Source organism: Sceloporus occidentalis, unplaced genomic scaffold (genome assembly GCF_023333645.1).
Source record: "Sceloporus occidentalis isolate IW3139 unplaced genomic scaffold, rSceOcc1.0.p SCAF_9, whole genome shotgun sequence".
Classification (NCBI taxonomy): domain Eukaryota; kingdom Metazoa; phylum Chordata; class Lepidosauria; order Squamata; family Phrynosomatidae; genus Sceloporus; species Sceloporus occidentalis.
In genome coordinates, this window is record NW_028316989.1 from 32,830,288 (window position 1) to 32,845,272 (window position 14,985).

Consider the following 14,985-nt stretch of genomic DNA (forward strand, 5'->3'; position numbering starts at 1 on the left):
TCCTAAAACAAATCCCCAAGCTTTTTGTTGTTGACTGCATCCATCCCTCCTCCTGCCTTTCTCGTGTGGGAACCTGTCCTTTCCTGGGATCAGAGGGGAGTAAACATTGCTGAATATTTTTTCCATCTGTTTGTTCAGCGCTGTGAGCTTGGAGTGCTTTCCTGGCTTGTCTTTATCAATGCCACTCGAGATCATTGCCACGGTCAAACACCTGCTTCTCTGGCTCTCGGTGGTTGGCACAGCTTGGAATTGCATTCCTCTCTCTGGACCCCCTTTCCCCCCTCATATGCCTCTACAGCTACATTTTCAGACACTTCCTTTCTTCCTTCTTAACCAGGACTTCTTCATGCCTGCTGCACTACCAAGGGCACTTCTGGACTCCTCCGTTGTCTCATCTTACCTTAGGAGCACCTTTGGAGAAGCAGGTAAGTCAGGATGATAAAGTCAGGATGGAGAAGTGACCAGGGTTAGGGTTTATTTGGGGGGCGGTGGGATGTTATCCAGGGAAGACGGCGAGACTAGTGCCCTTGTTTGAGCCTCAGCTTAAAAGAGAATAAACAAAATACATAATTTCCCTTTCCTTTTTGCAAATCAATATTTAAAGTCCACTGATTGAGTAGCTCTTACTGTTAATAAACAGTGTGGCGTAGCGGTTTAAGTGTTGGACTATGACTCTGGAGACCAAGGTTCGATTCCCTGCTCAGCCATGAAACCCAGTTGGTGACCTTGGGCAAGTCACATTCTCTCAGCCTCAGGGGAAGGCAACGGCAAACCTCCTCTGAACAAATCTTGCCAAGAAAGCCCCAGGATAGCATTGCCTTAGGTTCTTGATAAGTCGGAAATGACTTGACAGCACCCGACAACTAGCTGTGGTTGGGTCTAACTATAAGGTTTCACCTCTTGCCTATTGCACACTCTCCTATTTATGCGTGCACATGAACAATAAAAGTGTTTTGGACCGGTGTGCCCTCAGCCATTAGTACACCTGCAGCTGCTGATCTGTGTTTTAAACAGTCATAGCACATGATTAGACCATTTTCTTTTCTTTTCTTTTTTCGGTCTAATGTATCATTAACCAAAAGAACAAATGAGTGTCACAGATTCTGGAATCAGTAAAAGACAGGCTAATCCAATTAATAGGGCACGTCCCCAATACAGAAAAGTTTGGGTGCAAACTTGGTTGCAAAGAACTCGTAGGGGTGATACAGGTGTATCCCTGTTTTTATCAGCAAAAGTGTACTGATTTTACAGTAGTACATTTAGGGAACTCAACCTGGCATTTGTGGGGCTCCAACTAGACCTCCCATCCAGGTTGGAGGCACAGAATCATTAAATCATTGCTCTGGAAGGGGCCTCAAAGGCTATCCAATCCAACCATCTCCTATGCAGGAACACACTACTAAATCACTCCCAAAAGATATCCATCCAACCTTTGTGTGAAGATCTCCCATGAAGAATCTATCACACTTGGAGGCAGTCTATTCCACTGCTGAACAGTTCCTATGGCAAAGAAGATCTTCCTAGTGTTCAGGTTCCTCATGTTCATCTGGCTAGACAACAGTTCATGTGAAAGGGATTAATTAGGAGTCTTAGTACACCACAAGCTGAACATGAGTCAAGAGTGTGATGTGGCTATGTTTCACCTGGAGAAGAGAAGGATGCAAGCTCCAGGAAAAGAGATTCCACCTCAACATTATGAAGAACTCCCTGACAGTAAGAGATGTTTGACAGTGGAAAAGTGGAGAGTGGTGGAGTCTCCTTGTTTGGAGGTTTTTAAACAGAGGCTGGATGGCCATCTGTCAGAGAGGTGCTTTCATTGGGTAAATGAGTCAGCTGGGTGAAAACTATTTTTGCACTTTGAACTCTGTTTGCAGCAAGTGAAATAGACTGAGGACAAAGGAGGGAGGAACTGGGACATTTTCAAAGCCACTCAAAAAGTGGGATGGCACAGGATCCATCAGGAAGATCCCTGGTGCTAGAGAGGCATCTTAGGAAATGTGAGTTTTTTATTTAAAAGGTTACTATTGCTGGTTGTTGACAAGGGATTTGAAGGAGGAGCAGGTGGGTCATTCTTCTCTGTGTCTTTTTTGTTTGCCTGCAAGAAGAGGCTCTGTTCCTAAGAGAAGAAGAGGGAGCTTTGTTTGAAAGGAGTGTGGGGAGGGGAAAACTCCAAAAGTGCTGGGTTACCCACAGGAATGCAGCTGGCACAGGTTGGCTGTCCTACATCAGGCGCCTTGGCAAACAGAGGCAAAAGCAAAGGATGAAGGCAGTGGAAGACCTGGGAGGACAGACTTTCTCTAGACAGAGAAAATCTGCCACAGGGAAAGAGAAAAAGAGCACATCCAGGCTTCCTGCTCTGGCGAAGAACTCCAAAGAAAGAGCCTAGTTTTACCCTGAAAAAAGTAAGCAAATAGAAATAGGATCTCTGTGTGATTTGTTATTGTGAAAGAGATTGACCTTTCCTCCCTGTTCAAAGATATAGCCATGTTAGTCTATAGAATCAGTAGGTAGAGAGATCTTGTAGCATCTTTGAGACTAACTGAACGAAAGAAGTTGGCAGCATGAGTTTTGCTAGACTTAAGTCTACTTCTCCAGATGCATTACTTCCTCAAATGCATCTGAGGAAGTATATTTAAGTCTATGAAAGCTTAAAGCTTAAGTGTGTGAAAGCTCATGCTGCCAGCCTCTTTCTTTCTTTCTTTCTTTCTTTCTTTCTTTTTGTTAGTCTTCTTGCCATGTCATCTTCACAACAACCTTGTGAGGTAGGCTAGGCTGAGAGATGGCAAACGGCTCAAGATCTGCCCCGTGGAATTTGACATGGCTGTGCAGGGATTCGAATCTGGGTCTTCTCTAAGTTCTAGCCCAGGGATTCCCAAACTGGAGTGTCTGCACCCCCAAAGGTTGCGAGATGGAATTTCAGAGGGTGCAGCAAACATAGTTGTGTTAACCTGGATTCAGTTTTTGTTTGTCAGTCAAGACAAAGTCTTGGAGTCACCCGAATCCACAGACAGACCTGTAGATCGCAGTCCAGCAAGGAAGTTTCACATTTTGACAAAATCACGAATGAGAAGCAGGAGCAAAGAGGTCATTGAATTTCATGTTCGCATCAATTGAGGTTAATTTTACTATTTACCTTTTTTTGTGTGTGAATAAATTAGAAACTAGTTGCTCAACTTAGATTTGCATTTTATGCACTGAGTTAAAAGCTTTTTTTAAAGTTCAGTTTGTTCATCCGCATTACTGTATGTTGTTCAACTTGGGATACAAACATTAGAAACTAGACTTCTTCATCTTTAAATGTGATATTGCTTTTGTAGGGGGTGCAAATATTAATTGAACATTTCTCTTTTTGCTTGAAGGAACAAAAATTGTTTAATGGGAATGTAGAATATAAGGCATTCAAGGTCATGGTGTAGTGGGTCGAGGGTTGGACTATGACTCTGGAGACCAGGGTTCGATTCCCAGTTCAGCCATGAAACCCACTGGGTGACCTTGGGCAAGTCACATGCTCTCAGCCTCAGAGGAAGGCAATGGCAAACCTCCTCCAAACAAATCTTGCCAAGAAAACCCCAGGATGGTGGCCTTTAGGGTCAACATAAATCAGAAACGACTTGAAGGCACACAACACACACACACACACACAGAGTTATGGCCCATTGAAATAAATGCTGGATGGCAAGTCAACATATAAGCAAATCCAGTTTATTCAGTGAGTCTAGAATCATGGAATCATAGAGTTAGAAGAGATCCCAACGACCATCCAGTCAATCCCATTCGGCCATGCAGGAACTCACAATTGAAGCACCCCGAACAAATGGTCATCCAGGCTGTGTTTAAAGACCTCCAAAGAAGGAGACTCCACTACCCTCCGATGCAGCATATTCCATTGTCAAACAGCTCTTACTGTCAGGAAGTTCTTCCTAATATTGAGATGGAATCTCTTTTTCTGTAGTTTGAATCCATTGCTCCATGTCCTGTTCTCTGGAGCAGCAGAAAACAAGCTTGCTCCATCCTCAACATGACACCCCTTCAGATAGTCTCCTCTAGTTGGAGTTTGCAATAGGATTTTGGCTCATGTGCACCTGTGTGTCACCAGCACCAACATGGGAAGCCACCAGTCTCTGACGTTCTTGGAACATTTGTTCTCATTGCACCATTGGTAATCCAGCTTTGCCCGTGGGCATTTTGGTAATTCCTTCCTCCTCAACAGCATAAGGTTATTCCAGGTGAATTCTCCTGATGCCACTGGGACCCAGCCATCGTGACGGCTTTAGAAACCACAAGGGAAAGATCAGATTTGATTTTTAAAAATATCTTCTTTGCCTTTGAGCACATAGGGGACAATTATTAACACCAAGCAATGCTAATCTGCATCTAGCGCATGACTGTGAATTTCCAGGTAGAAGGAAAAAGAGATTATGTCGGCGTCTAGGCCTTGTCAGCTGCTCTCAAAAGACACAGTGCACCTCTGGTATTGCTCCTGCCCTGTCCTTGGCAAGGCCATGTGGGTAGTAGCCTGGAAACACAGGTGTCCCTGGCTCATAACAGAGCTGGAAAGTTATTTTTTTAATACTAATTTGTTTCTGGTACATGTCCTCCAAGATTTCACCAATCAAAACCTGGCCACATGCGGAGAAGCAACATCAGAGTGGGGTCAAGATGTCAAAAGTGAGGAAGAACACACAATCTAGGAGAAGCTGCAGCACTTTGCTTTTGCCTGAGCCCACTGGGAAAGACTGGATTCTGCCACTCCAGTTAATGGAGTACAAATATCTTTTGGACTTTGAAATCCGTTTGCAACAATTGAAGCAAGTTGGGGACCAAGGGGGAAAGTGAGAGGAGGAGAGAGAAACCAGGACATTTTAAAACCAGCTGAAAAAGTGGGATGACAGAGGATGAATTGGGTCTCTAGCTGCCAAATCAGGACTGTTGGGGGTATGCTGTTACTCAACTATGTCTGTGAAAATAGATTTGCAACCGTTATTCATTATAATGGGTTTTGTTTTACACATTGCTCATTGCATTTCTGGCTACTTTACTGTCACTTTTCACTACTTAAAAGGCATGCTCCGGTGTAAGGAAAGAATGTCATAAAATGCTGGAAATCACAGTAAAAGTGCCTCTAAAATGGCTTCTGTAAAATTAACTGGAAAATACACCAATAAAATATTTTAATCTCAATTATTAAGTTACCTCTAAGTAAAAATACAATGATCCTTGGTATCTGCTGGGGTTTGGTTCCAGGACCTCTTGTAGATACCAAAATCTGTGGAGGTTCAAGTCCCATTGAGTACAAAGATGTAGTAAAATGATGTGCCTTATATAAAATGGCAAACTCAAGATTTCCCTTTTGGAATTTACATATTTTTGGAATATTTTCAAGCCTTGGATAGCTGAATGCATGGATGAAGAATCTGTGGAGATAGAGGGCCGTCTGTATTAAGTATAGAAAGTATTTGATTTGGGGAACAGACATTTTACTGGATAAATCAGGGCTGTATTAAGTGGCATGTCAAACTACAGCCTTGGTTCCATGTCCAGTTGTGACTGCAGGAAAGTGACACCAAAGGATGTAGGTGTGAAAGCCACCCTTTTGCCCACACATACATTCATTTACATCTACCTCCACTTCAGAGATAACTGCAAAAAAGTGGAAGAGCCGGAAGCATGTAAGCCCACTGCTTTCTCATCATTTCCATCTCCAAAAAGTACCGTTGATCTTCACGGCTGTCTTGTCGCATCCTCTTCTTTCACCGTGTGCAAGCTCTACAAATCAGAGGGCATCTCCTGCTCTGTGTCTCTTTATACGGCATGGGTGGTGCCCATCTTTTGGCGAATGCGGGTCTTCCGATAATAACTCCACACGGCGAGGCAGAGGTGTTTTTGCATGGCCAACCTTGTCACTGCTGATGTGGAATGACAAGGTGGGGTGGAGGCGGAGGAGAGGCGAGTGAAGGGGGTCAGTTTCGGAGAGGTCATGTGGACTAGATGAGAGACTCTGCTGATGTCTTTGGAGCACAACGGATGACCTGCCGCCCTGTCTGAGATCCTGGATTATTTAAAGAGAGCTGTGTTGATCTGCACATTGGTAGGCAGACGCTGAATCCATAGCGGCCTGGGAACTGCGCCTTCCATCTCCCCAGCGATCTTGATGCAAGGGGGTGAACTGAAGGCCAAATCCAGTTGGAAACCTCTGCATCTTATATTTGTAACTCAGTCAAGTGTCTCTGAGTCTGCAAGACCTGAGCAGAGAACAGGATGACTTGGAGATCTCTCATTCATAGGATCAACAAAAGTCAAAGTCTACTTGATGACAATTGACAAGAAGAACATTTTCTCCAAGAGATTGATCTCCATCTTTTCTTAACCTCATCCCCAAAGAACCAGTTTTGGGTGAGAAGGACTTTCCTGTCCCAAACATTTCCTGGGATCATCTCTCCAAAGGCAGAAAGAAGCACTGCCACAGTGCAATAGGGGCGGATGGCCTTCTTCAAGGACTATGTTTATCCAGCTCTGACCTTCTGTCAGTCTGTCTGCCTCTTCTTCTTCAAGGGGATGATAGAAGGGCTGATGGTCCTCCTCTTCCTATGGTTACTAGTCCAGGTGTTGCTCAACAAGCATCAGCGAGGTTGGTACCTTTCTCTTCCCTTTGGTCTCATTGCGTGGCATCCATGTTCATGAGGGCTGATGCTGGGACAAGCTCTCTCCCTTTTGCAGTTTTCTTTTTACTTTGGTTTCGTCTTTTTATTATCAGATTGTTGTTGTTGTTGTACAATGTTAAAGTCATTTCTGACTTATGGTGATGCTATCATAGGGTTTGTTCACAGGGGGTTTACATTTGCCTTCCTAGACAGCAAGCATAGCATAGTGGTTTGAGTGCTGGACGATGACTTTGGAAACCAAGGTTCAGTTCCCTGCTCGGTCTGGTATAGTCCACAAGTGCTATAAATAAAGCTTGTATGGACTTCCCCTGGAAGACTAATGGGGAGTTCTGGACTTCCAAGCAGAGCCCTGTTTGGGATCAGCCTGCCTATTGACTTGAGAATCAAAAAAAGATCTTTTCAGAGGGGTGTTTGACTAGGCAGCGGTCCTTTGCTTCCTATGGCCCTGCGTCAGCAAAGCTGTAGCACTGATAAGCCCAGCTTTTTCCATCTGTGTTATCAGTTTTGAGGTGAGGCTGGGTTTATTTTAGCTCCTGAGCTAACTTGTACTGCTGATGTAATCGTGCCACAACCGCACGGCATCCCTGTTTTTAAAGAATGGAGCACAAGATGGGGGTGATGGGGGTTAAAAGGTTTCCTTGTCCTATCTCCAATTGGTTGGTTTTTCCTTTGAAAAGGGTGTGTGGCTCCTTTGAGCCTTGGAGGTGGGGAGGTGCTGTACATGGGCATCCTCTGCCTGATGAACAAAAGGAGCATGACTTGTTGTACCAAATCTTATTGGAGCATAGTTTAAATATTCACCAGCAAAATTATGCTACGCAGGTCTGTTGTTGTTGTTGTGTACTTTGAGTCATTTCTGACTTATGACGAACCTAAGGCCAATATCTTGGGGGTTTTCTGGTCAAGAATTCAGAATCCAAAGAAAAGCAAATTCTCATTTCTAGCAAAGCTTGTAAACTTGTCCAACAGTCTTATAAGCCTGTGTTGCAGTTTTATGATAAGCTCTGGATTTGCTCCAGCTGTTGAGTGGGGCAGGTGAGTGGACAGCCCATGTCAGATAGTTCCTTAAGACTTGCACAAACACACCTAGCATGGCAATTCCTGACTCACATGCCCCAAATCTGACCAGGCCCTGCATCTTCTCATTGTTCTCTCTCCTCTTTCTTTCCTCTCTCTGCAGTGCATTTGCAGGTATTCCTCGGGGTGGGACTTGCCCTTCTTTGCTTCTGCCTTCTGCTTGGGTGTGCAATATGCTGGCATCAACGCAAGAAGAACCACCTCGAGGAAGGCAAGGCGCAAGCAGAGGATCGGACTCTGGTGGACTTGGGCCTGGTTTTGCCTTCGCAAGCTACAACAGCTGTGGCTATCCAGAAGCAGTATGTAGAAATAGAAGGAGATGTTCTGGGGGTCCCATCTCCCACAGCCAGTGTTCATTCTCCAGGCTCATCTGGCCCCAAGAGTCCACCCCAAAACATTCATCGTGGCCGGGCTTCCCTCCCCAGCATCCCCATATCTCAGAAGCTGAGCCTGCCAGTCAAGGTGCCACAAGGCCGGAAGCGCCGGTGTACCATCTCTGGAGAGAGCATCTTTGGGGATGAGAGCAGTCTTCTCTCCCGCCCCATCCTGGGTACCAGCATCCCTCAGTCTTACACCATCCCAAGAGGCCTCTCTGGTGCCACTATGAAGCCAAGGCCTCACCTCCACTTCACCCTGTTCTACTCGCAAGCTGAGGCCTTGTTGACCGTGACGGTGATTGGCGTCTCCCACCTGTCCAAGGGTCTCCGGTCTAGTCGGAATTCCTATGTCAAAGTCTACCTCCTTCCAAAGTTTGTTGAGCCTCAACGTACATCCTTGTGCCGGAAAAGCCTGAATCCAGAATTTCATGAGCAGTTCTACTTTGGGCGCTACAGCCTGGAAGAGCTGCAGAGCCTGACTTTGCGTTTTGCTGTGTACGCCAAGGAGTTCCACCACCTCAAAGACTCCTTCCTGGGGGAGGTTATGTTCCCATGCGCCCAAGCCACCTGGACGCCGGGTGTTTCCTTGGCCTACACGCAGGAGCTGTCGACCACCAAAACCAAACTCAAAAAGGTGAGGGTTTGTTGTTGTTTTGCCCCGCAGCAGAAGCTTTTTGTGAACTGATCCTGTCTACACAAAATATGCTAAATCTTTAAGGTGCCACAGGATGCTCGATCGTTTTTGTAGCTTTGTAACATGCTTCTTTGCTGGCGTCCAGTCCAAAAGTGTAGGATGCTTAAATGTCAGCACTTGATGGGTGATAATCCTTGGAATTGTTATGCAGAGCTTTAGAAACTTAGGGATTTTTTAAAAAAGTAATTAGTGACAGTTCAAAAGTGCCAAAAGTAGTCAGTAACCATTGTAGTTACAAAGTGATGGTATGCGTTCATGTTTCTCAGAGGTAACCAGGTGCATCCACACTGCACAATTATAGCATTGTTATAGGAATTAGATATCACTTTAATGGCCAAGGCTCCATCCTATGGAGTGTTGGGATTTGAGTCTGGCGAGGGATGGAGAATTTTGTGATACACTCTCTTGAACTATAGCATTATTGCCCTCTGCATGCGAAATCTTAATATCTCACAAAACTACAAACCCACTGGGTGACCCTGGGCTAGTCATGCTTTCTCAATCTTAGAAGAAAGCAATGGCAAACCCTCTCAACAAATCTTGCCAAGAAACCTCTTTGATAAATTCATCTTGGGGCCACCATGAGTCAGAAATGTCTTGAAGACACACAATAACAACATCCAATAAACGTCCCCTGGAAAGGAACTAGAAGGGGCCAGAAGTCCCTTAGTTTTTAAAAGTGTTTTAAAGCTGTAAAATAGTGCAATGGGTAGATCAACACTCTTGGGTTTTTCCAGGAGTGGCACCCCACAATTGTTACTAAATGTTCTTGGTAAGGGAGGTCCAGGGGGAATCTTGGGGCATGGAGATCACAAAACTGGCCTCCAAGGGCAACATGTAGTGATCAAACTATAACTTTGCTCATCCTTGCTCTAACAGAGTATGTGTAAAGGCCAATTGATGGGGAACAAGAGGGTCTAGACCACTTGCCTTGCTGTAGACTTCCTAGAAGCATCCAGCTGGCCGTCATGGAAGGTCAGAAGCTGGACTGTTGGTTTCCTCTTTCAGGGGTTTTCTTATGTTATGATGTATACATTAATTTGCAAGGGCTGGGCAACTTGTGGCTCTCCAAATACTCTGGGACTACAGTTCCCATCAGCATGGAAACCAGCATGGTCAATGATGAGGGATGGTGGGGGATGTAGTTCAACAGTATAATCTGGATGGCCATCCAAGTTGTCCATCTTTGATGTAAATATATCCTTTCCTCTTTATACCTTTGTGTGTCTATCTGTGTATATAGCTTGTGTATCAGCAGACCCATATGTAACTTTTCTCTTCTGCCATTTCAGTGTTTCAGTTCTCAAGACATGCGCTTCTCCCCTTCATTCTCTCAGCCCAAGTCTATGGGGCAGCTTTTCATCCTGCTTCAGTACCAAGCTCTGGCCAACCGTATCAAAGTTCTGATTCGCAAGGCAGAGAATCTGGGACGGCTCACCCGCATCCCTGGCACTCCAGGTACATTTCTGCCAGTCTCAAAACTCCTAGCATTAGTCCACTCAAAACCTGAGATCAACAGCAATTAAAAAAAGCACCAGTAGATTCAGAGGCATCACTAGGGATGTGGCAGGGATGTGGATTACAATGGGTGACACCTTGTTGGCGGTGTCACTTGGTACACTGGTGGGCTGCCTTTTGGGTATGGTGGCTCTGCCATCTGGCCAGTAAAAAGAGTCACCTCCCTTTACCACCCTTTGCTACCTGGCCAGCAGCTTTGCCAGAAATGCAAAGACTACTGAAGAGAAGAGCAGGGGTATTACGTAAAAATGATCTACATTGGATGTCAAATATACTAGGCATGCCACTGTTGGATTATTGCTGTTGTTGTGTGCCTTCAGGTCATTTCTATCTTATGGCGACACTAAGGCAAACCCATCATTTTTTTTTCTTCTCAAGGTTTGCCTTTGCCTTTCTCTGAGGTTGAGGGAGTGTTACTTGTTCATAGTTGCCCAGTGGGTTTCCATGGCCAAGTGGGGATTCAAACCCTGTTCTCCGGAGTTGTAGTCCAACATTCAAATGACTACACCACACTAGCTCCACTATACCACTACACTGCTAGAGCCCAGTGTAAAAATGTAGAGTCCACTGTGGAACCCCAGAAGGCAGGCATTGGGGTGCAGCTAGGACTGCAGTAACATTTAAGCATTTAGAAATACAATTGAGGCATCCAAATAAAAGGGCCAGGAACAGGTACCAAGGTAATGGGAACACAGCAAATGTAAGAATTCCAGGTGTGTATGATGCTCTGTGTCTCACCCTCCGCAATGGCTTGAACTCACACTTCTCACTTTTTCTAGACCACTACGTTGTGATCCAACTGTATCATGACGGGAAGGTCTTGGATACCAAGGAGACCAAGTCAATAGCGGGATACAATCCGGTGTGGAACACCCCATTCCTTTTCAGTATTCCTGCGGGAGACATCCAGGAACAGCAGCTGGCCTTGGAGTTCACCATCATGCAGGTAAGAGATGGGTCACTCTGCCAGCGTTTGTAGGTTGGAGGTGGGAAGCCATGGAGGGTCTGGGGATTGCCTCTACCTCATTTCCACCCCAGGCAGACCCCTCTGGCAACACTTTCATTTTTATATGAAATGAAAAGTGAACACAGAGTGAAGTGTTTCAGGGACTAAAACAAGGCTGGGGGAGAGATGAGACTCCCCCCCCCCCCGCCACTGCAAAATAGAGGGTATTTTGGAGAGAATTTCTTCCTTCTCCTTCAGCTCTTTGATGGCAGCAGTAACGTGGCAGATTGTATGGATATATTATGTATGTAGACTACATATGTGTGTGTGTGTGTGTGTGTATAATCTACATAAGGAATATATCCATACAATACATATTTGATCATATATATGTATATATGAAAACACGTTGATAGTGGTTATTGCCGATATAACAGCTATAACAGAATAGAATAACAGTTATTCTATTTCTTGTAAACCTTTCTTAAGGAAATATAAAAAGAAAAATTATGATTCACTTTCCCCACTTTTTTTTTAACATTTCAGTCTTTATATGCATTCTTCTAATACGTATTCTCTCCCCTTCCCCCATGAATAATGTAAACCAACTCTTCATTCAGCAAATCCTGATATCGTCAAGCCATCAAGTCTTTGTTTCAAATAGTCCTGAAATTTATCCCAGTCTTTTAACAAATTTACTATTGGCTTTACCTTCAAGTGTGCATGTCAATTTGTCCATCTCAGTAATGTGGCAGTTTGACTTGGGCAGTGTGCATTCAGGGAGGCTGAGAGACTATTTTTATTGCCCTCCTGTCTCCATGCTCAGCCAAGCTGCCACCAAAGACTAGCCTGGCAGCCTCTGCAATGCGCAGTCAAGCTGCCATGTTGCCACTGCTGCCAAAGAAGTGATGAAGGAGAAGTTGCTGGTGGGCAAGAGAGACTCCCTTTCCCACGCCACCAGCAAAGCCACCTGACCCAGAACATTTGCACCCCTTCCCACCGGCACACTGCACAACCCTCCTTTGAGGTATCACCCAGTGCAGTCTGAACCCCCTGCACTCCTTAGTGATGCTCCTGTGTGTGGAACTTGACCATAGAATTGCATTGATATAGGGGCATTTGTAAGACCTACAAATGCCTAGAGAATCTCTAGGAATCTCTAGGCCTTCCATTGCAACTCTGTGGTCAACTTCTTGCAGAGGTGCCCTGGAGGAAATATAGAGTTCTAGAGAGAACATATTATTCAAATCCATGAATAAGCAAATCCACGCAAGTCTGACTAAAAAGATTGAATGTACAGCGCTGTGTAAATTTACAGCGCTTCATAAATAAAGGTTAATAATAATAATAATAATAATAATAAGTCATATGTGGAGGGCTGACTGTATTTATTATGTTCCTGAGCATGACAGTGTCAGTACTGGTGCGCATGCACTCTCACCATCACCATTGTCACTACTGATTGAGAGTTGTCTGGGGTGGGAAAATGGCAGGAGATCCCTTCTCTCCTAAGGGAGGCTATTGGTCTCCAAGGACCTGATACTAGCATGTGCAGTTGATATTGGTATTTCTCATCTCCCTTCCCCCTCTTCTTTTCCCAGGCTCGCCTTTACACCCGCAGTTGTGTTGTGGGGCGGGTACTGATCGGCCCTCATGCCCCAGAGATGGGGCAGGTCCATTGGAAAGAAATGTGCAGCCGGGGAAATGTGGAATCTGCCCGGTGGCACTCAATCCAACCTTCAGGCTTTGCCCTCTCCCCTTGATGCACAGACCCAAAGTTTGCTGCTGGGGCGATGTTGCTTGTTGTGTTAAATGGTGACCATAGTGTCATGGCATGGGTGGCTCCTTGTAACATGAGGAACCCTGGAGCCGAAGGACTTTTTCACCGCGGGTGGCCCAGGGGGTCGTGAGAGAAGGTGGGCATTACCTGTAAGATAAGTGGAGTCCCAATGACAGATTACTTTGAGAATGAACCGGATGAGGGGAATGAGAAATCTAAGTCAGTTCCAAATGCCGTCAAGCCAATTCTGAATACTTTTGTGTGAGGAATATATCTGGGTTAAAAGATCAATCTGTAATCTGGAAAACGTGAGCCAAGGAAGCCAGAAAAGAGCAAGCACACCATGATTTGTGCTCCAGCACTATTTCTTCCTCTGCAAAGCCGGTTCATTCTCCTCAAATGCACTGACCTCAAATTCAAGATCCACTGCAGCAACTTTTTTGGAGGATTACATCATCAGCCCAACTCTTGGCCGACAGCTATAAATGAACAGAGAACTGCATCAGCAAAACTGAACTTGGACTGCATTTGCAGGCAGGCTCAAGGGACTGAAGCTGCTAGAAGTAGGATGCTGGCTGGACTATTGCTGCTGCAGTACGGATGTTTTGTACCACTTGGTTGCTGCGGAACCAACTGTTTTGGAAAGGAGAATAATATGAGTGCAAAGGGGGATGTCAGATTGACAACAAAAGGGACCCTGGACTGTGCAAAGTCAGCAGCTTTGTTGAAAGGCTACTTGGAAGGTGACTGTATCACTGGGAAGTTACCAGTTATTAATAACTAGCTACTTGGAATTGGCTTCCTTTTTCCAACTGAGAAAGGTATAATTATATTACCACTGTAACTTAACAATGGTCAACATTATACCTATTTTTATAGTTACAGGATGTGGTCTTACTACATGATGGTTCAAGTGCTGGCTTATATATAACCCTGCCTTTTGCTCATTGTGAGTATTGCAATGACAAAGTCGGTGGCGGTCCTCTTGTAACACAAGCCAGTCACCTTTAGAATTTTTTTTAAGTAGTGAAAAACTTTCCATGTGAGTAACCTTAGAGGAACAGCAGTGTTACTTTTTTTTTAATGTACTGTAATTGTAATGGTAACAGATGATCTTCTTGTAACCTGGAGCTATAAAAGTAACTTCCCAAACTCTGGTTGTAATGCTGAGGATAAAGGGGCACTAGAAGTCCATGTAGCTGTGTGTTTGGAAAAACTTTGTTTCTGTAACAGGAACATGTTTTGTATAAATTATGTGTGTGGCTTTAAATGGGTTTCGTTACACACGTTTTCAGACTGGGTATATTTCATTTTTAAAAACATTCCACCTTCTTTCAAGGGGCTCATATGGGCATATGTCAGCTTCGCAATACCCCTGCAAAGTAGGGCTATCTAAAAATTGGTGACACACTAAAATTATCCCAGTGAACTTCTGGTCCACCCCTCGTTTTGCTATACAAGTGCAACCCTCCAGGTATTTTTGCACTGCAACTCCCAAGATTCCTCACCATTGCTAGCTGGGACTGATGGGAGCTGAAAACCATAGATAACCAGAGAGCTATGCTATTCCTCACCACAGCATTACACCATCCCAGATCTCAGTCTGTTTTGCTACGGAGCTCTCTCCTGTTCCCTAACAGGAAGACTGATTTTGGACTCCTTGGCACCAGAAACATTTTCAGACATCCACCATAGACCCTAAACTACCAGCTGTAGTCACCATGCATGCACCCATCATAGCCTCAGCTAGGTAATTTTAGACTCTAAACTTCATGATGTAATAAAATTGGTTTGGAACAAATTTTCCCAACATGGTTCAAGATCCTACACCAAGGAGATATAGAAATTTATCACACGGGACAGAAATGGGATTTAAAAATCTGGGAAAACCCCATAAAAGTGGGTTGATTTTCAGAACGCTGGGTTAGTAA

General features: G+C 44.7%; 1 protein-coding gene across 3 annotated transcripts; it reads left to right on the forward strand.

Annotated features, from left to right (window-relative positions):
• Nucleotides 1-340: 340 nt before the first annotated feature.
• LOC149307212 (synaptotagmin-11-like) lies at nucleotides 341-14,297 on the forward strand. Of its 3 annotated transcripts, none has more exons than XM_089538008.1 (5): nucleotides 341-425; nucleotides 7,843-8,750; nucleotides 10,103-10,268; nucleotides 11,108-11,274; nucleotides 12,876-14,297. In XM_089538008.1, exons 1-5 carry the CDS (start codon nucleotides 347-349, stop codon nucleotides 13,035-13,037), a joined length of 1,482 nt encoding a protein of 493 aa, XP_089394134.1. In that variant the 5' UTR covers nucleotides 341-346; the 3' UTR covers nucleotides 13,038-14,297. The 3 variants fall into 3 exon arrangements, with proteins under 3 accessions (XP_089394134.1, XP_089394133.1, XP_089394132.1); XM_089538007.1 differs by lacking the exon at nucleotides 341-425 and adding an exon at nucleotides 2,344-2,402; XM_089538006.1 differs by lacking the exon at nucleotides 341-425 and adding an exon at nucleotides 6,414-6,628.
• The last annotated feature ends 688 nt before the right edge of the window (nucleotides 14,298-14,985 follow it).

What these genes read in the sequence shown, in the direction of transcription:
- LOC149307212 (XM_089538006.1), top strand. Translation starts at nt 6,481, where the DNA reads ATGGCCTTCTTCAAGGACTATGTTTATCCAGCTCTGACCTTCTGTCAG. An exon ending in GCTCAACAAGCATCAGCGAG is followed by an intron (nt 6,629 to 7,842) that starts GTTGGTACCTTT and finishes CTCTCTCTGCAG; the next exon opens with TGCATTTGCAGGTATTCCTC. An exon ending in CCAAAACCAAACTCAAAAAG is followed by an intron (nt 8,751 to 10,102) that starts GTGAGGGTTTGT and finishes CTGCCATTTCAG; the next exon opens with TGTTTCAGTTCTCAAGACAT.